The sequence below is a fragment of the Gossypium arboreum genome, chromosome 11, assembly GCF_025698485.1.
Source record: "Gossypium arboreum isolate Shixiya-1 chromosome 11, ASM2569848v2, whole genome shotgun sequence".
In the NCBI taxonomy this organism is placed as follows: domain Eukaryota; kingdom Viridiplantae; phylum Streptophyta; class Magnoliopsida; order Malvales; family Malvaceae; genus Gossypium; species Gossypium arboreum.
The window spans coordinates 84,394,737-84,420,368 of record NC_069080.1 but is presented as its reverse complement, the minus strand read 5'-3'; the positions used below and the strand labels follow the sequence as shown (position 1 = coordinate 84,420,368).

General features: G+C 33.4%; 1 protein-coding gene, 1 long non-coding RNA gene and 1 pseudogene across 2 annotated transcripts; 1 reads left to right on the top strand and 2 right to left on the bottom strand.

The window, feature by feature from the left end:
- Window positions 1-2,181: 2,181 nt before the first annotated feature.
- On the bottom strand, window positions 2,182-4,711 carry LOC108471251 (patellin-3-like; annotated as a pseudogene).
- A 1,935-nt stretch (window positions 4,712-6,646) lies between these two features.
- LOC128284356 (uncharacterized) lies at window positions 6,647-10,591 on the top strand. The gene is made up of 3 exons (XR_008274785.1): window positions 6,647-7,207; window positions 8,890-8,952; window positions 10,368-10,591. It is a non-coding gene; the product is annotated as an uncharacterized LOC128284356 (long non-coding RNA).
- Window positions 10,592-11,842: 1,251 nt separating this feature from the next.
- LOC108473719 (ferrochelatase-2, chloroplastic-like) lies at window positions 11,843-21,475 on the bottom strand. Its single transcript, XM_017775440.2, has 10 exons — window positions 21,090-21,475; window positions 20,739-21,015; window positions 19,919-20,062; window positions 19,059-19,160; window positions 18,287-18,390; window positions 18,058-18,184; window positions 15,513-15,665; window positions 13,535-13,635; window positions 12,956-13,157; window positions 11,843-12,354 (listed from the first exon to the last, which is right to left on the bottom strand). Exons 1-10 carry the CDS (start codon window positions 21,188-21,190, stop codon window positions 12,130-12,132), a joined length of 1,536 nt encoding a protein of 511 aa, XP_017630929.1. The 5' UTR covers window positions 21,191-21,475; the 3' UTR covers window positions 11,843-12,129.
- Window positions 21,476-25,632: the final 4,157 nt, after the last annotated feature.

Here is a 25,632-nt window from a genome sequence, read left to right as displayed (position 1 = left end):
TTCAAAATAATCCTTAGATCTATGCTAGGTAGAGACATACATTTTACAGTTCAGATTCATCATTTTTATTACAGCTTGGATAGTCAAAATAAATGAAAATTTGATATTATGACTAGGGGAAGTATTTGGATGAAAATTCAAGAAGAGGTAATGGAAATAATCCAGCATTAATGAATTTACCTGGAAAGAATGTCAAGAAACAAAAAACCTAGAATTGGAAGTTGTAGGAAGTAAAAAGCAAGAATGTAATCAATTAGAGTCCAACAAAACAAGAATTAATAGGCTACAACACAGAGGAAGAAGGGGATAATGCAGAACAAGAGAATAATCATATGGTAACCCAACTGGATTGGTGAAGACAAAGTAAGGAATAGCTAGAGCAAATTACACCAAATTCAGTAAAAATGGTACCATCCATCATCAAACCCCTAGAGTTGGAATTAAAGCCATTATCCGAGCACTTAAAGTATGGATATATGGCGGAGCAAAATACGTTACCAATAATTATTGCTGCTTGTTTAGACGAAAAACAGGAAGAAGCCCCATTGAGTGTCCTAAAGATGCATAAAAAAGCAATAGGATGGACAATTGTTGATATCAAAGGAATTAATCCTACATTCTGTCAACATAAGATCAAATTAGAGGAAGGGAAAAACCTGTAATGGATGCTCAATGGAAAATTAATCCAGCTATGAAGTGGTAAAAAAGGAACTGATCAAATGGTTAGACGCAAGTATTGTTTATGCTAGCTTTGATAGTGAATGAGTTAGCCCGACCCAGCGTGTTCCAAAGAAAGGAGGCCTAACTATAATTGAGGATGGTAAAAATGAATTGATTCCAACACGAACAATTACTGGTTGGAGGGTATGTATTAATTACAGGAAACTGAACAAAGCAACAAAAAAAAAAACACTTCTCACTGTCTTTCATTGATCAAATGTTGGATCAGTTAGTAGGAAAAGACTATTATTGTTTCCTTGATAGGTATTCGGGGTATCATCAAATTCTAATTCACCCTGATGACCAAGAGAAAACTACTTTCACTTGCCCTTTCGTCACGTATGCTTTTAAAAGAATGACCTTTGGATTATACAATGCTTTAGCAACTTTCATGAGATGTATGACTGCTATCTTTGTTGATATGTTGGAAAAAGGTCTGGACGTTTTCATGGACAATTTTTTGGTTTATGGAATCTCATTTCAAGAATGTTTGGGTAACCTTGAGAAAGTGCTGAGACGATGCAAAGAAACTAACCTACTGCTCAATTAGGAAAAATGTCATTTTATAGTAAAAGAGAGACTGGTCTTAGGGTACCAAATATCAAGAAAAGGCATGGAAGTAGATAAAGCAAAAATTGAGGTAATTAAACATCTTCCATAGCCAACTAACGTGAAAAGTGTTCAAATTTTTTAGGCCATGCAAGATTCTACCAAAGATTTATCAAAGATTTTGCTCATATTTCTAAACCTCTCCTTCAAAAAGAAACACATTTCGTCTTCGACCAAAGTTGCATTGAAGCTTTTAAGGTAATAAAAGCTAAGCTCATATCTGCTCTTATGATAATAACTACAAATTGGACAGAACCTTTTGTTTTTTTATGTGTGATGCTAGTGATTATGCAATAGGTACAGTTTTGGGGCAAAAGCAAAATAATTTTTTTGGAGCTATTCATTATGCCAGCAAAATGCTGAGCCCAGTGCAATTTAATTATACCATAACTGAAAAAGAGATGTTGACAGTAGTGTTTTCTATCATTATGCTATTCATTATGTGTTGTATTTTATTGTATATGAATAAATTGATATGGAATTGATTTTTGGACTATAAAATGTAATCAAATGTTCTGTATTTGCTTGTAGCACCTTATAACTTAGGTCTAGTAACTGGACCGGGTATAGAGTATTACAATACGCCTCCTGTAGAATATATTTTTCTTTCTCTTTTAAAAATAACATACATCAATAAATTTTCTAAAATAAAAACTGAATAATTTCTTAAATAATTTTTTAGAGTATTTCTAAAATTCTACCAAGAAGTCAATGTCTTAAATTAAAATTCAAAATTTTAAAGAGTAGAAAGACATTTGTTATATTTTAAACCTTTACCTTTTACTAATTTTTCAGAGTACAAACTATTAAGAAAACATTAATGTAGCTAAGAATAATTCTAGAACCGATGAATTGAAGATACAAAAACTTTTTCCTTGAAAATCAAAAAGAGGGCAAAACCCAAAGATGTACAATGAAACTTAACGAGCACAAAAATAATATCCATGCACGTGCATCCGTGAGAATCCACGAAACCACCGTTTGAAATTTACTAGGACAAAAAAAGAAAGGAACATATTGTATGAACAAACCCCCAAAATTACATATATAATATATAATAAACAAGTTGGAAAATCAGAAGTAATGGCAAGACAACTAGAAAGATGGGTTATGTATGTGAATGCCTTGTGTGATATTAATTTCCTTGAATAAAACTAGTGAGATGTAGTAGGGTGGGACTTGAAGCGATAGAGGAGCTTCTTCTTTTTGGAGGAGGGATTGTGGATAGTGAGAACAACTTTGCCAGCCTCGCCAACCTTGAAATTGTCGCACACCACCGGTTCCTCGGTAGAGGCGGCAACCTTCCTAGCCTTTTGGATTATAACTGCATAGCTGTTTTCACCACTAGGTACGAATTCTGCACCATAGCTCACACCCCATCCAATAACTCTTACCTCCCATCTGACAAGGCATGCCTGCACCAACAATCTCATCCAAGTCTTAGCCAGCCAATACCAAAGAAAAAGGGTGCAAGGGATACACCTATTAATTAATTAATTATACAACTAGTACTACCCGAAACCCCAAGCGTTGTACATTGGATCCCATTGACCGAACGAAGAGACCAAGGAAAAGCGATTTACCTCAGTAACTGGAAACTCTACTGTGTGTTTTGCCGCTGGTTTAACAGTTATCTCGGTAACAGTTTCGGTGGTGGCGAATTCACTGTCTTTGCTCAGTCCTCCATATTTGACCGGTACTTGTTCAGCAGTGATGTACCTAAATGTACAAAAACATATTTGATTCTTATATATAACGGAAACGTAGAACAATGGAAGGAGTACTGAAGAAACTATACTTGATTTAGACAACAACCTGAAAAGGGTGTCCGCTGATTTGGAAAGGCCAGCAAAGACAAACTTGCTTTTAGTTCTTTGGGTCAAAAATGGATTTATCATCTTATTGACCGCAAGGTACCACCAAGGAACATTGATGAACACATAAAAAAACCAGCAAAAACGTCAACCATTCAGAACATAGGCAAGATCCAATAAACCTCCTGTTTGGTAAAAGAAAAACACTTAACATAGTAATCAATACCTGTCTGGCAACAAATTCTGGATAGTTGTCCTGGAGCAAATGAAGAGCCTGTTTGGTAGCTTGTCTAAGCTCCCACTTGGCTGGTCCTGGGGAATTCTTTAAGTCATTGACTTGAACAATAGTACAAATTCCACCGGGCCTAAAATCTAGTTTCCGAATACTCTTTTCCAGGAATTGGATTCTCCATCTGAGGAAATTTTGCCTCTTTTCTTCATCCGAAAATGTTTTCTGGTAAAGCTCCTTGTTTCGGAACTCCCCGAACACATTATAGCACACCGGATGTCCTTCCTTGTCAAAACCATGCATAAATACCACCTTATTCAAATTATCACCCAGATCTTGCTCAACCAGTTCATCAATCCCGAACTCTTTTCTCCAAAAATAGTGCTTTTCAGCATCACAAACGCCTCTTTCACCTTGAAATCTCTGGCTCTTAGAAATTTGAGGAGAATGACATCGCTCCTTTCATCTGCAAGAAGCGGTACGCCCCATATGGATATCTCCTCGGGTGGCACCACCTTGTCCTCTGCTTTACCACCTTTTCGTTCGTCTTCCGATACCACATAAGCCTCTGTCTCTGCTGCAGGTTGAGCTGAAGAAGAAGAGACTGAGACAATGCTCTCTTCAATGGCTTCTACAGTCTTGGCACCATCGTCTTCCACGGTGTTAGAGCCAGCAGCTGCAGTAGCAACCTTGTCTTCAATAACCTCCGTTTCAACCAGTTTGATACTATCTTCCTTTACGGGTGCATCATTAGTTTCGGCGACTGTTTCTGGTTTTGGTGGTTCGTCATCAATAACCGCTTCGTCCTTTGCCTCCTCTTTGGCTGATTCTTTCTCGTCATCCTCTTTAGGCGCTTCTGGTTGTTGCCCACCAAACTCATGCTTGTTAAGCGCTTCTTGAACAAGTTGCTTAAGTTGTTGTAACGCTTTCTTTTCATTATCAAGAAGATCAACCACCCTCGTGCTCTCTTCCTTGAAAGAACCCGACTGAAGAACATTTCCCTGATCATCACACTTGGGTTTTGACAAATACTCTTCCACTAAAGCCTTCTCGACCGGCTTCTGATTTACGGATTCTTCATCAGTTTCAGCTTGAGGTGGTTCTTTCACAACTGCTGCAGCAGGTTGTTGTTGTGGGACGTCATGGGCAAGTACCACCTGGTCAACATAGGCAGGGTTCCGAGTTTGGTCAGCCATAGCTAACAATGATACCAATAGGAATACAAATGGGGAAAGTGGGTTTATTGGAGAGTTCAAAGGGGGGCGGGGGGAGACAGTTTTAAAAGAGAGGAGTGGGGTTGAAGTTAGGAGGAAAACAAGCTGTGACAATCATTCATATAAGGGAGCCAGTTGGGATTAAGTCTAAATTAGGGGACCCACCACGTCTGTCTATCACCTGTTTTACGACCCAACGGGCGTTAGCGTTACATTGATAGAAATGATGGATGGGCGCAGTTGAGGGTTTGGTTTGGGTGGGGTCTACCTTTGGGCAGAAAATGAACCGTTGATGCGTTGGAAAATGGACACCTAGGACCCTCTGCATCTTTGTGTCTGTCATATTCTTCTGCGTAGCCAATCCAATGTGGGATGTGGGACCCACTAGTAAATCATTCACTTTTGTGATGGTATGAAATTGAAATATCTTGAAAATAGTATTTTCTTTACTAATTTAATGTTATTTTAATATTTTCATTTTAAATTTTAGTTTTTTCTTAAAAAATAAAATTCAGCATGATATTTTGATATTTATACCTCAAATTATTTAAAAAGATATAAATAACATGATATGTCACTCAAATCTATTCTCATCAATGTTGACATACAAAATTGAATTTCAATTGTATCGTTTACCTAGATAATTTTAATTTAATCATTATTTAAATAAATTTAATTTTGACATCTTTATGTTAATGATAATACTTTATTATCAATTAACTACATGTTAATCTTAATATATTATTATTATTCAAGCTCATAATAATACTCTACTAAGGACCTTTTAAGAATAATCATATTATTCTCGGATATTATTATAAAATAATTTATTTATATATTCGAAAAGAAACTGAAATAATAATGATAATACTTTGTATTAACAAACGAGGTAATACTCGACTAAGGACCTTTTAAGAATAATTATATTATTCTCAATATATTATTATAAAATAGTTTATTTATATACCCAAAAAAGAAACTGAAATAATAATGATAATATCTTATATTAACAAACGAGGCAAAACAAGTATGTTGTAATCATCTAATGATTGGTCTTTGGGCATACTCTAACAGTATATGCCTTCTCTGTTAAGGACTTAGAAAATCCTCTTAACTTTAAATCGTCATCCAACCTAACAATGCCTAACGTCTTTGCAAATTTTATCAAATGCTCATGTGAATCACCAAACTTGCCATTGAATTGCTTCAAATTATGACTGGTATAGTCCTTGGGTTCTGGTTTGGTAGGTACCCTAGCAGGGTATGATAGTTTAAGATCAAATTCGGAGAAACTAAAGACAGTTTGAGATCAAATTTGGAGAAACTAAGGCTTTTGCTTCTTTTTTTTTTAATTTATTCTAACAACCTTCGAAGTTCTTCTTTGGTGACAAAACCCTGGGTTTTTAGTGGGTTGTGCCACCAAGGAGGATACTCCAAGTTAGAATGTTGCGATGATATTTTTTTCTTAGGGAAGCAGTTAAAGTGTGGGTGGTAGGTGTGTTGGTGTTTATGGTTTTGGTTATGCCAGTTGTCACAGGAAGCACAAGATTAGAAACATCGAATGTATTTTCTCTGTTTCCATTTTGGATAGGAGTGGCTCTAGTGGAAGAATTTCCTACTGGCTAGATGTGAGAAGGAATGTTGTTTGGAAAGGGTGTGAGTTGGGAGATAGTTTACATCATCTTTTTTTTTTTTTACTCTTCCAATATTTTCATCTTTTCTTCGTTTGACTCCATTATCTTCATCAAGTTTCGAATGTTGATAACTCTAGAATATAGAGTCATCTTCAACACTTTTTAACATAAAAATTATGCAAATTCTTAGTAGTTGATAACACTGTTTGTAGTTTCTATTCATAATTATGTATAATAAGCAATACTATGAAAATGTGTTATTTTAACTAATTATTATGCTAAAAACATGGTTTTTAATCTTTTTGAAGAGGTAATTAGATTCAGTGGGAAAAGAAAGCAGAAGTTTGCATGTTAATGCAAATCCCGCAACAATGCACAAAAAGAATTATAACATAGGACTGAAGGATTGGGTTTGAGAATGTACAGATTTGGATGTCCAATCTAGCTTTCTTGGACTTCAAAATTCATCTCAACCCAACTACAGAGTGGATCAACAAGCTTGGACAACCTAAAAGAGCTCAAATAGATCACTAAAAGAGAAGGAAGCTCAAATCGTCCACCACATGCTCAAAACCGACCAAGGACTTGTTCTTCATCTACCTCAACCACATGCCTTGAATTTAGGAAAAACCAAATCAGCTTTATGGAGATCAAGGGGTCGACACCAACATGGAGAAAATTAAGGAAAAATTGACGCCAAAAATAGCAAGAGATATTAGGGACTCACTAGTATAAATAGGGGCAAGCATTTGAGAGGAAAATAGCACTAGCAAGAAGCTAAACACTTATCAAAAATTGAGAGCAGAAAACACTTATCAAAAATTGAGAGCAGCAAGTAAGCAATAACTTGATAGCATTTAGGTGAGAATGACACCTAGGAGAGGGGGAGAACTATCGTGAGAAGCAAGCAAGAAACAGTTGCGGAGAATCACTGAATTCGGTTGTTATCTCTTCTTATTGTGCACTAGCCATGGATAATCCCCCTCGGTATTCCATCTTCCTTTTCTCTTATTCATTATTTTGTTATTGTGTTGATAAACATGATTGCAACTTATCTTTGTGTTTTTAATTTAATGATTATGATTTAATTCTGTTTTTGCTAGAAAAATTATGAAACTTTGACATGTGATTCTTGATTCTATGTTAAGAATGTTCTGTACAAATATTTATTCATTCGTTCAAGTAGAATTAATATTAACACTTATAAATGCATGGCCAGCATTGGTAAGTGAGAGTTTATTATTTAGTCTGAGAAAAGGTAATAGTTAATAGACAAAAGACTTGAATTGTGCATGTCATGTTGATACCGAGAGATGATTGTTGCATGCATAAACTGTATGTAAGGCTCAAGAGGGTGATCTTAAGGTTAGTTTGACATAGATATATGCAAAGTAGCTAAGAAACATAAGGACTCCAAGAGAAGCCTATGATTTAAAAAGTTGGTTTAGTGAATTTTCATATTGTCACGATTTATCGTAACATTTTATAACATAAATGCCAATGATCATTAGTCAAAGGGAAGTAATTGTTCTAGCATATTTATGTTAATATTGTTAAATCATGTGTTAGAGTTTTCTACTGCTATTATCTTTTGTATTGTGTTTAAATTCATTTGTTTGCATACTTAGTATAACTAGTTACATTCTTATCTCACATTAATAATTTATTTTGTAACAAACCAAGTTATTAATAATTAATTTTGCAAATAATTTGTCTATACGGTCTCTGGGAAACAATAACTCATATATTTACTACTTATTACTTGTCACGACTATGTACACTTGCACATAATTCGACACTCATTTAAAAACTGTATGAGGGAATTGGATTATTTGAACTTCAGAACCTTCCATAGTTTTCAATAAAAATTAAAGGAAAGATAAAAATATATATATTAATAATGTTTTACTAAATGTAATTTCTCTTTGCCAATGGAGTTTCCAAAATGTAAAGGGCTCTTTTATTAAGATAAAGAGACATTACAATCTAGCAAAATGAGAAGTTGTGGAGAGATGGCGAAGAGGAAGATCAGAGCAAACTTTGGAGAATAAGCGCAATGTCAATCAATTGTAATGGACATGATAAGAGGTTGAGAAGGATAAGAGTTATAGTGGTTGTTTAGATTATAGAAAACAAGTTTCAAAAAAGATTTTAGAATGCTAAGTTTGATAAATGGTCCAAAAGTCCCCAAATGAAACCTTTAAATGAGAATAAATGAAATCATGTTCTATAACCTGTAGTGTGACGTCCCAGTTTTCAATAGTTTTAGAAAGTTCGGTCTTGGACTGAATTTATTGAATCAAAATAGTAAACAATTAAAATAAGGTAATTACATGTTTGGAATGGATCAGGAAGATCGAATTATTTAGTGTTATTGAATTGAATCAGATAATAAAAATAGTATAGGGACTAAAATGATTAGTGACTTGAATGAAGGGAAATTGATTTTTTTTTTAAATTGGAAAATGCCATAAAAGGTGATTAAACTAAGATTCAATTAGCAAATAAACCATTTTTATAAGTTATGTTAATGCTTAAATAAACCATTTTTAATCATTTTCCACTATCTAACATTATGATTATTAATAATAGAATAATTTATAATAGTTGTTAGTGGAAGAGATGAAACCATATATTATCACCTCATCTTTCTCTACCACCATTCGTAGGAACAAAAGAAGGAAAAAAAGTTCTTTCATCTCAACTATTTCCGAAAGCTTCCATGGGCATAGGTGAGTTGTCTTTTTAATTTTTGGTAAATTATTACATTTAGATAACTAATATTCAAGACGCAAGTGTTAGATTGATGATTTGTTTAATTTTGAACAAGGAATATATAGTTGAAAACTTAAGGATCGACTTATATCAAAAGTCTAGATTCATGCATGTTAGTACTAATTAGAGTTATGGTTGAAATTGTTCGAAATTTTAGTAAAAAGTGTTTAAATTAAACTTGAATTAAGCTTAGATTGTTTGATAAATTACGTTTAATTTCAGACCAAATTGTAGAAAATAAAAACTTTGAAGATTGATAATGAATAATGGTTGTAGAAAGTCCATGTATCATATCTATTAAGCCAAATTTAAATTCGATTGGGTGATTTGTGAGATATAGTGTTTTGGATAATAATGTTAGCAATGACCAAATTGAATAAATCACATTCATGTTTATTTATCATATTTTTATATCTGAATTATATATCTAACGGATATCCCGTATCCGAATTTATCATACGTAACTAATGCAATGTTGGGACATCGAAAAACAAAGAAAAACGCAAAGTTGTTGATGAATAGCTAATTCGGTTTGTGCTCTCATAATTCAAGTTCATTAAATAAATATAATTCAGTTTGTGCTCTCATAATTCAAGTTCGTTAAATAAATAAACATAAATGCTTGAATGGTTTTATTTGAAAGGTATATATATTCTAATTATGCGATTATGGTCAAATATGTGATTTTTATTTATATATGTTTGCTTTATATATTATGTGATGGTTAATAATGGAATTTCCCCTATTAACGTTTTTGGATAGTCACGAGTATAGTTGACATGTCATAAGGTCCATATCGATAGGTGAGAGATTCATCACTATGTGCGTACATATTGTGATAATTCTCTAATACTTTGGAGATCGAGAACATATAACTAGCTCAAATACCCTGGGGTATGAGCGTATTCTGGTGTAGTTGATAAGATCGGTGCATTTATGCTCGATTATCACTTCAGTGCATATCTGATGTGATGGTGGATTGATCCGAGTATCCGTTCTTATATCTGATTTGATAATAGGGGTTATAATGTAAAAATGGTATGTTGAAGATTTATTAAATCAAAATGAGGTATTGATGCTAACATTAGACATGAATTTGATATGTTAAACTAGGTGAAAATACCTTGAAGTTGCTTTTGAAATAATATCGAGAAATTGAATAAAGCATTGATGAGAATAAGATGAAATGATAAATATCTACTGCTATATGCGTATCTTTGATGTTAATGTGAAATGGTTAGTTGGTTAACTTGAGTTATCATGATACTTATGTTTATTTTATTTGGTTATGTTTATAATTGAATTCGAATTATGTTTGCACTACTGAGTAACCATTACTAAGCATAGTAATTTGTTTGTTTCCATGATGTAGGTTTCAAATAAAAGCTATAAGAGTTTCATGCTCAAGCATCCAACTCTTAGATTCAACTTGGAAACTTTTACAATCTTATTTTGTATGTATATATATGTTTTAAAGTCATACGGCATGTACCTAAATAGGTAGGCTTGTTGTGTAAGTAAGTTTTGACACTTTTGATAAGTGACATGTAATGTTATATTGGTTGAGCTTTACCTTTTGATTACTAGTTAGTTATATTTGATTATGCGAGTTTGAATTTATGCAAATTACTTAGTTTAGTAATGATATATTGAAGGCTTTGATTTGATAATGTTTGAACATGTTTAAATAGGTTAATTGGATGAAAATGTTCTATGGTAAGTTTTAGGTGTGTTTAGGTCCATTCGGTTAAGGCAAGTACAAAATTTTGACCATTTGATCATTGAGTCTCAAGACAAAAACACATCTCGAGACCGTTAGAACAAATTTCACTTGAATTTTGCATTCAAGAGCATGAGATCTTGAGACAACTATATAGTCTTGAGACAAGTGGCTTTTGTCTTGAGTTTGTCTCAAGATAGAAGTGCAACGAAACTAAATAGATTTTACCCTACTCCAAGTCTTGAGACAAGAACCCCTTGTCTTAATACATTCAAACATCGAAGTAAAAATAGAAAAATAAGGAAAGTAGGTCTTGAGACCTAGTCTCGAGACATAAAAGGTTTTGCCTCGGGACACATGTAGTTTCTCCAAACATGTTAACTTCGAAGTTAAAAATTCCAAAATAACTTATGACCTATCTCAACACATGAAGACTCTTATCTCGAGACATAAATTTGAAATTAGACATTTAAGTTTAAATTCAAATCTTAACTCTAATATTAATTCATTATGATGCCCTAATAATTAGTTGAAATAGATTATTTACGAATGTTTGTGTTAGATCATAATGAATGGGTTTATTGTTCTAAAGGAAGAATATAAATTTAAATTTTGCAAATTTATGTCAAGTTAGGCTAAGTTGTTTCGGCAACGGAAGGTGACGCTAAGTTGTTTCGGCAACGGAAGGTGACGCCACACATTTAGATCCGACAGTTGGGTCGAATGTTAGGTGTAACATGTAGGGTACTGTAAGAGAAGTTGTGAAAATAATGGATATAATGGTAGTTTAGTGAAAATTACACTGATGTAACTTATTTTAACAAGGACCCTGCTACTTGCAAACTTAAGTGCAAATGCACAGTTTGATCAATGAGGAGAGGGAAAAACAAAAACAATTAGTGCTCCAGAGAACGGTTAAGAAGTAGAATTCTTAACAATATCCATATTTAAGCCTCCAAACCATGCTCTCCAAGACATCCCAGCAATAGACAAACCTAGGAATCTTGTCAACCTTCTTAAGCTTAGCTCCACAACCTTCTTAATATAGAGTGGTTCTGCAAGGAACAATATTTCCTGATACTACTATTGATAGAAGCATCTATGCCAAACAAAATGAAAAGAGAAGGGAAGAAAATCCTCAAGCATATATTGAATTTGAAAGAGACTACAAGACCGCTACAATGATTCCCGTTTCACCCACAACAAACCTGCAGAACTTGTTTCTAAACTGTTAAGATAACCAGTGTGACTAAGGCATCAATATATACATACATAAATATATCTTAGCATCCCATGTACTTTACCTATTTAAAATACTCTAATAGAATGAATATAAGTTGCAGCTTTTGAAAATTTACACTTATCTTCATTAATTATCTCTGTATTGCATTGAGACTTGAGTGGTAGAGTTAATTTAGCGGAACAAGGGCAAAATGCCCCACTGATGCAGAAATCCCTCACCAGTTGTGACCTCTAGGAGCAATAGCATGAGAACTGCCAACATGGCTGCTCTACCGTTCCAAGTTTCAGCACTTTTTGTCCAACCCCATTCCCAAACAGTCACGGGTGGTGGCAGCTCCCTCCGTTGTGAATCATATGTAGCCAATAGCTCTTCCACACTGCCAAGGGGAACTAATGACTGCACAAAATAAAAGATTATTTGCTCAACCCATAGAATGCTTGTTACAATAAGGTAGCATTATGCAACTGAAACAACAAATTAGGGTTTTTTTTCTCTTCTTTTTAGTACTACGAACATATATACATATATATTCGGTGGTGTTGCATTTGCAGACAATTTTTTTTTATCCTAACTAGTGTACTCTATTGACCCTAAAATCTAACTAATAGATTAATTCTCAGCCTAGAAATTTTTAGAGAAAAGCCTCACTTGAGGACAAAGAGAGCACCTACAGACCCCATATGTTCTGTAAAATACAAATAACTAGCAGCAGGATTTGGTCAATGTATTCTTATGTCCACTTATAGTTTTTGGAAGCTTTTCTTCCTACTTTTCTATTAACCATCACAAGACAACTATCTATCCATGCACAAACATGCAACTACCTGCAAACATGCCCATTCTAAAATGAATGAGCCTTTCTTCACCAAAATACATACATACACCTCATAATGATATAATTGAGTATTCAAATATTATATAAATCCAAACCATATTTCTATGTTTTAGGTAAGGCACTTCTGTTCAATTAAAATAATTGGTGGAAACTATAAGGTACCTGTCTAGCTTCAAGATTTGAAACTGCCATGGCACCAACATAAGGAAGACTCTCAATTACAGCATCTGCCAAGTCTGAAATGAACATTGGTTCACACCCTAACGCAGGAACACGACCCCAGTTTTCAATACCAGATTCTAAAGCCAATTCTTTGTACTCAACATCAATCTCTTCAAGAGTTTCAATATGCTCACTGACAAAGCTGTGAATCAAATATGAAAGTTATGGTAGCCAAAAGAAGTTAATGATTGAAAAAAGAATGGAACACTAATCGCTAGAGGAAGTTAAATAGAAGCTATTTGATGCCATTATACTATCCCACGATCCTAGTTGCCTGTACCAGAGTCTAAAGTTAAACTTATTATACTCAACATTAATTTCTTCAGGAGTTCCAGTATGCTCACCTAAGAAGTAGGTGAATCAAATATCAAGTTTTGGGGGTGGGGGGGAAATGGAAGCCAGAGAAAGATGTTACGATTGATGAAAAATGCAACAAACAGCTACCAACAAAGACTTAACCAGAAGCTATTTGATTTAATCACCCAGCACACATTATCATTGTGACATTTATATAATTACCTAATTGGTACTGCCAGAAGACTTTTTACTCCTTTTCGCCCTAGGTCAATTATTGTCTCATCAGTGTAGGGCTTCAACCATTCCACTGGCCCAACTCTGCTCTGCAAGAACATTAATAGCCATTAACAAAAAGAGCTAGACATGTGGAAAGAGTCAATGGTCAAGATAGTACCCAAACCTGGCCTACTTCACTATATATCTAGTCAGACCCAACATAAATCCGAAGTAAAAAAATGGTACCCATACTCAAAACCTGACTCCAGAAATTAATTTAGATAGTTTTGGCACATAGAAAGGAAGTCTGAAGGGGGAACAAAGGTTTGAATGTAAACCTTACCCCTCTAAAGAGTAGGGCCGTAAATGACTTAGGCATGAATGAACAAACCTTCTTTCGTGTTCATCTATGCATTCTGAACCTTAACCCTCTAAGGAGTTACATAGCGTTATTTAAAGAATTTAAAAATTGGGTTCAAGTTCTACTCGTTTAAAATTGGAGCTTGGTTTGTAAAAATCAGAAGAAATTGTTTGTTAGCATTAAACAAATATTAAAGAACATAATCAAACATGTTCTTTAACAATTAAAAATATGTTCATGAACAATAAACAAACAAAACTAAACAAAAAGGTCAAATTTTTAGGCAGAAAAAGATGTTCAATATCTTCCTTACAAAAAGCAAGTCTATTAGATGGAAGAAGATATTCAATATCTAACCCAAAACCTCTTGATAACGAACATAGAGAGACAACTTAAATATAAAAGCATCTAAAATAAGTAAACTTTTCTTCATAAGCATGATCTTTAAACAATCTTCCAAGTAGACTTGATAAACAATTGAGGCCAAACGGGTTTATCATTTGAGCTATGAAAAATAAGATGACAAATAGGATAAACTGAATATAGAAGCTGGGACTAAAATCCATGTAAATATTCAACTCAAAATTAATTGTTGTTAGGAAAAGAGGCTTGACCGAAAGAAAATACTGCATCAAACCTCAGCTAAACTGGCGTAAGGTAACACCAATATGTCAGACCCATTTCCCATATTCAAAGCTATGGTATCAAAAAACTGGATACTTGCTAACAGCATCAATTGCAAACAGAAGAAGAGTTCAAATTCCTAATCTGTGGGACTGGGAAAAATAAACTAGGCAGATGTCATTAATTTGAAGTAGCTAAACCTATGTTAACGGTTGCCTATGTGTTTGAGCACCTGATTTACCTACTGTCCACATCTTTGCACTTGGTTAAAGAAGATCAAATAGTCAAAAATAGATATATAGATATGTTGTAATATGACAGTATAAACACTCTAAGGCAACAAAAATTACAACATTTTCTACATCAATAAATGTTGTATTTAGATTTAATACGTCAATCGCACAATAGTAATTCATTTAATGGTTTTTACCTTCATCATCTAACTTTAATGAAATTTGTTGAAAAACAATAATATAGCCTAGTCAGCAAAACCTTCAGCCTAGCTCAAGCCAAACGATGGCTAATGCTAAAGATTTCGTCTTAATTTTTGTAATGCCTTAGTAAAAGAATACTGACTGATAGCCTGCTGCATGGATAAAATCTTAATATCAGTACAGTAGAAGCTTTACCTACAATTCGTTGGTCATCATCAAACTAAAGTAATAGCGCCACACTGGGAAAATTATTTTTTTGTTAAAGCATTATACAACCAGCATAGAAATATTCTGAAGAGGTACCAGAACCTCCATAAGCATTTAGATTGGAACTTTCCTACAGTTAATACAATATTTTACTATCCATCCACGTAATTCCAGAATCCAAACTTACAACATATCAAAAGTTTTAACCACAAAACTAAGAAGTGAAATAGATGAGTCTGAAGTAATATTCCAAATATAAGTACCCGATAAGCAAGAGTGTATGCATTAGTGATCTTTCTCTTCTCTAATTCCTCTATTATCAAAGATTAGTCTAGAGTAATATTCCAAATATAAGTACCTGATAAGCAAGAGAGTATGCATTAGTGATCTTTCTCTTCTCTAATTCCTCTATTATCAAATCCACACATTCTTCCATCTCTGCCTTGTAAGGATCACCTGCCTCTTCTACGTATGCAAGTGGCACCCCATGTGCACTAAAAAATATTACCACCTGTAATTCGCAGTCTCAATTAGTATAAACATTGTAGGATGGTAACTTTTAAGTTATAAGACATAAAAAGCTCCAACAATAACAGCAAAACAAGGAAGTACATTTTTTATTTTTTATTTTTAAATCTAAAATCTGAATCTTGCAAAAAGTTAATAGGCAAGGTCCCCTTCACCACATGACTCCCAAGTGATCAACGAGACATCGAAACTTTGTAGAGAATGATACCAAGATATCATATTGATTTATTATGCAGTTAAAAAGGATTTAAAGTGTAAATAAATAGGATAAAGATAGAAAAGCAAAAGGTTACTTGACACCTCAATAAATACAGTGCCACTTCAAACTAACTGCAATCTAAAGTTTGGTTATGAAATATTCTAAAATCAGGCAAGTTAGAAATTAAAAATTTTAGGAGCCAAAAACCAGGAAAGCAAATGCAACTCCTAGCTTTTTTAATGCATCAATATCATGCATGCAATCTTAATCCAGATACTAGTGAAAAATGTCTCGATAACTAATAAACTGCAGTTCAGACAGAAAGTTAATGAGTAATTCCAGAGAGAGCAAGTTGGATACCCATAATATCCTAAAGAGAGGGTCTTCAGTGTTTACATTTCTTCAGGCCATCATCAAGATGATTAATGCCATCTACTTAATAGGAAAAGACCCAGCCGTCAAAATTTGAGTCATCCTCGGACAAGTCATTTAATTATAAAGAGAAAGGCACATCCTTAACAGTGATGACTCCACAGACAAAAATTACCACTCTTCAAGTCCTTGCATATTTCCAAAACTTTTCATTTAACATGTAGAACCATATTCTTAATGGAAACCATTTGAGATCCCACAACTAGAACAGTCTGTCTTGGTTAGAAGATCTTACAAAATTGATCCCACTACGTGCTGATAATAAAAAACCTTCTACAACCAAAAACTATATTTTTAAATTTATAATTATTTACAAGTTAATAAGCTTGACCTCTCCAACAGTTATCAAGAATTCCTTGTATATGCAAGCAAGCTATTCAATAAATATTTCAAATAGGCGTACTTAAAATTATGGGGATTTCAGCCACATTCAAGGTTTAAATAAAATATTCCCTAAGAATTATGTTATGACAGATTACAGCTAGAATTTAACAAAAGATATTAAAGTGTTTAAAAAAATTGTTTGTATTTATACTATAATAACTGTTTTTTAATAAACATTAAAAGGAAATTTCAAAGGCCTGATCGGTTCATTTAGGGTGAATACAGGCAAAAATATATTCCCCTTTGTTAACTAGAATTGTTCTCTTCAAATAAACAGAAACAAGTAACTTTAACCACACCATCCAAAGACTTAGACTGAGCACCTAGGCAGCAATACCTGCCTAACTTTATTGCATGGAAGTTTTATTTCAAGCAAGAAAATCAAACTTGCCAAAACTTAATTTATGTGCTTCTAGCAATCAATTAATAACTAATATCTTTGCAACTTGACCGTATCATAAAACAAAACTATTGAATCAAACTGCAGGAGCAAAAACTTCAATCATTTGTTAAATTTTCTTCAATAGATAATTTTGTCAAAATAAAATATATTCTTAGACTGGTTGAACATCACATGAAGATAATAGCTGAACATCTCTCCCAAAACATAGGTTTTGAACTGTTCTCAACTGTCAAAGAGCTGAACCAGCACTGTTATTCCATCAACCCATAATTTGATTCAGTTCTGGCAATCTCCAAGAAGAAATCGGATAGGAATCAATGCATACAGATACCCAAGAAATACAACAAAGAACCCATTTAGCATGTCGGTGATGGGGCAAAAGAATGATACGACCTCTGTGAACAAAAGCGGATTTAATTACCCAGGGACTTAACTCCTCATATTGCATGAGAAATAAACGCAACATTTATGTTGTCATTTTTGTACATATAAACCCAACCATTCTTTCTTTCCCACAATAAGATATTTACAAACCAATAAACAACTGGTCAATTCCCATAAGTCTAATAATACAACGATTAAAGGATGCCAAAGGTCAAACCATTTTATAAACATAAGATATAAGCTGGTTCGGTTCATCTGATTACTCAGAATAGTATTTCTCAACTTTGAAAGGCTAGTTTTCTGAACTTCAGAAGGAAGTTAACCTACTTCATTCATGATGAGCATCAAGTATCTTGAAGATTTATAATATAGTGAAACAAAACACGACAAGAGAATTAGAAAGTTAGGGGCAAGCATTGCATCAGTTTAATACAAAATTCAGATGTAACACCTTTTTCATGATGTGTAAATCAAACAATAGAACACAACTACATTTCAGCCATGAACAGCCATAAAATAACAATTTGAGAAAATTCAGTCAAAAAGAATACAAGAAAGGTCTTAAACTCATACACTTTCAGGATGGTCAAACTTCTGCAGCTCCTTTTCAATTAAATTAGCCATAGCTTTTATATATCCCTCACGTTGATACCAGGAAGGTATGACTGTATGCTGCATGTTCACTAGATATTCATCATCACTGATGAACCATTTGATTACATTGTCAGAGAAAGAAAGTTATTTTAAGAATAACCTTAAAGATTGAATCACTGAATGCATGGTAAGTGCTCTTATTCCTCACCGAAATATACTTTCCAAGAGTCGAAGGCTTGAACCGCTAGTTGATATTGAAAATTGTGGATAAAGTGGAAGTACGACAAGCTTTGTTATTCCATCTTTCTTTATCTACAATTTTGTTACGAGGAATGTAAAACAACAGTATATCATCAGAATCCACATTTATATCAGAGAAGGCAGAGAGAAAATAAATATTAGTTTTTATAGTAGATTGATACATCCATAGGCAACCCTGATAGACAACAGAATTACCAAAAGAAATAAGCAGATTATTACAAGAAACTACTCAATGAAAACTAAGGTCTAACAGAAGCGATGTTATCTATGAAAACTTAGACTCGTTTCTAAGACCAGAAGAAAACAAGCAGCAACCCAAATGAAGTCAGTTGATTCCAATCATACAAAGTAGTCATCCAGTTGAAAGCCATAAATTCAGAAAGCAAGTAATAAAGACTAAAATGTGCAAATTTACATGATAACTTACAATTGAAAACATTACAACACTTAAATGATACTTTGTATTTTCACTTATTTCTGTATAATGAAAAGTATTAAAGCAATTCCATATCCAATCAAGTTTGAATGTGGTTTATTTTCAGAACGTTCTAAACTGAAATTCTACCAATTAAAACTTTCATATGTCATAGAGATGTTCGTGTATAATAACCATAAAGCTTGTTAAGAAAAATAAACTAAAAGTGGATTAGTAAAATAAGAAAAAAGCTACCACAATAGGTACCAGTCATCCAAAAAAAAGACTAAACCTAACAAAGTACCTGCTCAATAGCTTCTTCAGTGAATGGATGCCAGTACCGCATGCCAACGTAAACTTTTGCAGGAACATTCTTTGCCCAAAGTGACTTTCTCAGCTCTTCAGCCTAAAATGGGTGGTGATATCCCAATATAATTACAAAAACTTACAAAAGAAACATGAACACATCATGATTGCTATATATTTCAGCTTTAATAACCTATGAGCCATTTGGAGTTTTAATTAAACCGGTGGCAGAAGTTTAAATGCCATCCATTAATTGTCAATTTCTACAGTTTGGACTCATCAATTTTTACAATTGCAAATATAAAAAGATTTATATTAAAAAATTAATTGTCACAATGAACAGCTGCAAAAACCGAATCTAAAAGCATTACCCGCAAGGCTGTAACTGGCATTACCAGTTTCAACATTTGATTAATTTCATCTTCATGTTCCTAACAAATTGCCTAGACTTGCAAGAGCAAGTGTAAATGTCCAATAACAAGAGGGGGAAGGGGTAAAAGTAAAATCAGATAACAGCATAAACGAAATATAAAAAAGTGAATGGTTATGGCACATATGTGTGCATGGCCACACACTGACTAAGATGCAATGGTGCATGAAAATTACTTCAAAATAGCTTGGGCATGATTTTAATATTTCTCTTACACAGTGCCATTAAAAGGAACATCAGATAGCAGCATTAAAGAATCACAAAAAATGAATGCTTGTGAATGGCTACACTCAGATGCATGAAAATTCAAAAATTTAATTTTCTCTTCCACATTACTTAATCAGCATAGTAGGTAACTGAAAATGGTAGGCCTAATATCGCATAAATGTGCCCACCAGAAACTCTAATGATAACAAAACCAATCATGCCTGAGCATCAGTTATTCCTCGTAGAGGAGAACCACCGCCAATTGAAGCATAGCCTTCCTTGCTCTTAGGTGCTCTAAGAACAGATATAAACTGTGCCAAAGGCTTTTGCAAAAATTGAAACAACCTTGGTAACCGTATAATATCCTGTCAATTACACGATAAAACAGAATAGATTAAAAAAGTTATCTGACTAACTTGAAGCAGGGACAAAATATTATCAGATTAATTGTTTTGGGGTTTTATATTCCTTTATTAATGCAAACACATACTACTAGACAATGAGATAGGTAAGAGCTGGAAGTCATTAACCACAATGGATGCACAGTTTCGATTGGCAAAAACCAGTATTATACTGCTTATTTTGAAGAGTTACATCCTGAAATCAATGCCTTCGATGTCCAATACACAACCAAGATTAGTGAAATGAGGGAGTTAATAGCATCGGCTAAAGAACAGATTCAGAATGAGTGCAAGTTTGGCTAAGTGTTATAATTAGATACTATATGGGTCTTAGGGCTTTATTTTCATGCAAAATGAGCTCATTCGATAACTGTATTAGATTCTTTTCTACTTATTATCAATAAGAAGTTAGTGCTCTTCAAGTTCTTTCAAGAAGTGAGGTTGTGCTTGATTCACCAAACCATAGCTCTAATGACAAAATAACTTATATTGGTTGGATCATGATGATCTTAGTAGCACAGCTAACAACGTAAGTGCACCTTAAACAAAAGATTATTCCACATCAAAAACCAAGGAAGTTGTGTTGACATATTCAAAAAGGGTCATACATAAAGCAAAAAAAAAAAAAAGGGTTACCAACCGGGTCGGCAAAAAGGTTAAACAAGAAGGGCTGCACATCTTCAAGATTCTCGGGACCTCCAAGGTTCAATAACAGCACTCCAATCTTTTCCTCGGCAACAAGAGGCTCATTGGAGACACCTGGAGCGTTTGAAGTCACCAAAGCATCCGCACCGACGCCCACGGACAACAAATTCTGTTCGTTCCGTTGTGTAGAAACTGACAATTGTGTCTTAGACAATCCGGAGGAACAGCTTGAAAGTAGAGAAATTCTAGACACCCTCTGGGAGATAGACAGCCTATGAAATGAAAAATTGATTAGGGTAAAGCTAGAAAAACAAAAAAAACCCAATAAAGCGATAGAAGGAGGAACCTGCAATGGCGAGAGGCAGAGGTGAGACATGGAGGACGAGGAAACGTGGAGGAAGATGATGCTGAATACCAAGTTGAGCTCTGAATTCTACTACTTCTCATTGCTTCGATCTTTAAGAAAAAAGATAGGATAATCTAATACTAGAGATAATTATGCTATCGTCACCATCTCCATGTTTACTGGAAAATAAAGAAACGGAAACCAAAACAGAGGAAGAGAGAGTGGGATGAAAGGTGTGGGTAGGAGAGAGCAACACACGAGAACTCAATTAAACCACCACTGTTCAAATCTTCTTTATCTTTTATCTTCTTTTTTTTAATTCGCCGCCACTTTTATCCGGTGTTTTTAACCATATCACCCTTAAAAAACATAAAATATCTACTTTCTAATCTTGTTTATCAATACTAGATTATTATCCGATGAACTTTTATAACAAATATATTCATAAATAATTGATATAAATAATTAATTAAGTTTTAATTAGATGATAAAGTATAAATTAATAAAAATTAAAGAGATATGGGTTTAAATTTTATTGTATGGATATTATAATTTATTTTATAAAATGAAAGTATTTTTATTTTTTAATTAAATTTATGCTTCATTAACCCGTCACTTAACTTAAGACATACTAATTCAATTAAGAAATTATAATAAATAAATGACTATTTAATCGATAAATTTAAAAAAATTCAACTTCATCCTTAAACTTTTTCCAAATTAATTGCTAAACATGAATTTCCACATAATCTAATTTTTTATAATATATCTATATAACAGATTAAATATATATTTAAAATATAGCTAAATTCAAAAAAATTATTATAAAAACTAACAGGCAACCTATAAAAAGCTATACATATTTTTAAAAATCAAATTTAAATGAAAATACACCTAAATTTTTCTTCATTGAACCGACGTATAAATCGGTTCAACCATAATTCCCATCCAAAAGTTTTCAAAAACCAATGGCATATTTTAGGGTCGATCTTTATTATCTACCATTCAACTTTGTGTACTAATACTAAAATGGATTTAAATTATATGAAATTTTCTATTTCCTATATATATTTGTTTATATAAGGTACAATAACGATAATAACAAGTAGGAGATTGTGGTGGTGTTAAGAAGATTGTTTCACTTTAATAAACGTAAAACAAGAAAAGATAAGATGACAAGAAGAAGGTTGGGGCAACAACATTGCAAAGGGTAAGTGCTTAAAGATTGCTTGAGAAGCTAAAAGATTCTTTTCTAATGATTTGAGAGGGTATTTACAGGAAAGGTCCTCTTGTTTGCTAGTGTGACGTAGCAGGTTGTTATAGAGGAAGTTGCTACCATGGAGTATGTGAAAGGCATGCATAGTGGGTCCATTCTATTATTCATTTAGGTAGTACGATGTTACTATGCATAAGTGAGTCTCATTGGTTGTTGAAGAGTGTGTCACTTAAGGACTGCTCACATTGAAAAACAAGTTGCTAAGCCATGGTGAACAAGTATCTAAAAAAGGAAGGAAAGCGCATCTCATATTAGCATATGGTTTGTAGTAGACCAGAAGGTGGATCGGTTGAAGTCAATCTAGACAAACGCTGGGGCGGAGTCACTTTATGTTATCCATGTGAAGTCTTCCAAATATACCACGTGCCTAGCCCAAGTGGTAGGTATAACGATTGTCCCTCTTTCAGTCAAAAGGTAGGTTATAAAGTGGTTTGTCTTGAGACATTTTTACTAGGAAGTTGTATAAGAGGTGGGATAACCAAGAGGTGCATCATCAAATAATGGAACAAACATAGATAGCATATTGTTTAAAGCAGAAGGGTTGTAACACCCCTTACCCGTATCCAAGGCCGGAACATGGTACGAGGCATTACCAGACTTAACCATACACATAGACGAAAATCGGGCCATAAAATTTCATTTAATTCAAAACTTTTCAAACACATGCACAGACTCATATTTAAAGACATATAACATGGCATAAATGAACACTTATACATCCATAAGCATGCAATAACATGTCATTCACTTTAAACATATCTGCTTACCATCTTGTATATAATATACATTCTTACATTAACTAGAACTAGACATGCTAAATCTTATTCTCATTTTATACCATCATAATGTAGTTACCAATTTGTCCATTAAACATCCATATTCAAGGCAACATTACTCATTTCTATTTAATTCGTGATCCACTGGCCTGCATTTAACTTACCTGATGTATTACCAAGCATGCATAACAAACAAAACTAACTATATCATCACATCAAAACATAGGACATGGTATGATTAATTAAACTTACATACTAATGGATAAGGACCACGTCTCATGATCATATACGATAACTCAATGCAGACCGATACGTATGGTCAAAGTCATAATAATAATACATATCACAAACCAACTTCCTATACATGCCACTCACTTGATATTTCTAATATTTGAATTCATTCTCCCAAAAATGATAGCTTAATAGTGTGATTTTGCCTCTGACGATCTCCAACCTCGAGCCAACCTACCAAAACTGAAGAAGTAGAGAGGAGGGGTAAGCTTTACGCTTAGTAAGTCCATATGAAGTTAATAAGCAATTACCCACATATTTTTTTTAAGGTAAAACATCATAATTGAACAATTTACTCTTGTTCAAGTTAAGCTATTTTATCAAGTTATAGTTACTAATTCATTTATATCTGGAGCTACGAGACTCCAAAGTAAGTTTAATTAATTTTACTTGAAACTAGACTCATATACCTTTCTCCCATAAAATTTCCAGAATTTTTGGTTTAGCCAATTAGTACAGTTTATTCATTAAAGTTTCCCTGGTTTTGCTGTCCAACAGTTCTGACCTCTCTTCACTAAAAATTATTTTTCTCATAGTACAGAATTTGGATAATGCTCTCATCTATCTTTCTAGAGAATAGACTCATTAAGGAATTTAATAATATAGATTACAACCCATAATTATTTTTATATAATTTTTAATAATTTTCTCAAATCGAAACAGGGGATCACGAAGTCATTCAGACTCTGTCTCACAACAATTTAAATATCTCATAATATAAGTTTCGATTGCATATACCGTTTCTTCTATGTAAAACTAGACTCATTGGGCTTTAACCTCATATTTTATTCAGCCCCTAATTAAATTTCCAAAATTTATGGCGAATTTCCAAAGTTACACCACTGTAGTAACCCAAAACTGCTAAGGCTAAATTTACTTATTCATTACTATTATTCACCAAATCCATACAATATCATTTCATTCATAATGGTAAGAACACATAATTATGCTTCATAAGCATAAATCCATAATCTCAATGTCATCAAGTATCAAGGACTTATTCCAAATCATGTCATTTTCATAATATTCACCAAATACTATATACATCATAGATCATCACATGTCAAGGCATCACACATAAGTTTAGTGTACATACCTGTACAACTTGTAACATAACTCAAAGACATACTCACCAATGGCTTATCTCATTGGGATCATCAACGAATACTTCGCCAAATGACCCGTTGAACACTCAGAATATAATCGGATACATGGAATGCATGCACATAAGTGCCATGCCCACAGTTAGACAAACTCAATAGCCTGTGGAATATATGTGTAGCCAAGCTACCATGTAACCCACCCATAAGTGAACTCGGACTCAACTCAACGAGCTCGGGTGTGCGCATCCATAAGTGAAATCGGACTCAACTCAACGAGTTCGGATGCCCAGTTACATCTCACGAACTTGGACTCAACTCAATGAGTTCGGAACTCAAATATCCTAGTGACATGTCACTTGTATCCTAATCTATTCCTAAGGTTCAAACGGGATTTTCCTCGATCACACATCTTTGTCGTCTTCCACAGAATGTTGGAACCGATACTTGGTAGCATTTCATATTTATCAAATAGCTCACATAATTTGAATATTACTCAATAATAACCACAAAGCATAATATTTCATTATAATAATCATCATATCATATAAATATCATTAAATTACTTAAAATAACAATTATGTTATCACATTTACACATGAACTTACATCTCATTTAATATCAAGGCAATAACATTAAATTACACATTGCATTATTAAAAATCATATGAACCTACATTGTATGCAAAAATGACCATTTTTACCATTTTTTCCACAACCTGATATTTTCTGATTTTAGCCCGAATTTTGATTTTTCCTTACTTTATCATTTCAAATATAGCCTAATTAGGACTCACATTATTCAAATTAACCCAAAATCATATTTTTGCAAAATTACAATTTTGCCCCTAAACTTCGTCAAAATTACATTTTTTCCCCTAGGCTTGTAAATTAAACTTCATCCTATTTCCTTATGTTTTATGACATGCTGATCATTTTTCCCTTCTATAGTAACATCAAATTCGCACTCTAACATGTACTTATGAACATTAGGTATTTTTACCGATTATGTCGTTTTACTCGGTTTCACATAAAATTGCTTAGTAAACGTTGTTTAACATAATTTCAAGCTTCATATTCTACCATAAAACATCAAAATAA

Bases quoted from the DNA above. Each gene is read 5' to 3' on its own strand.
- LOC108473719 (XM_017775440.2), bottom strand. From the start codon at position 21,190: ATGAGAAGTAGTAGAATTCAGAGCTCAACTTGGTATTCAGCATCATCT. The intron at 18,391-19,058 runs GTACTTTGTTAG...ACAAAATTGTAG, and splicing joins CTGAAGAAGCTATTGAGCAG to ATAAAGAAAGATGGAATAAC. The intron at 18,185-18,286 runs GTGAGGAATAAG...ATGGTTCATCAG, and splicing joins CTCTTGGAAAGTATATTTCG to TGATGATGAATATCTAGTGA.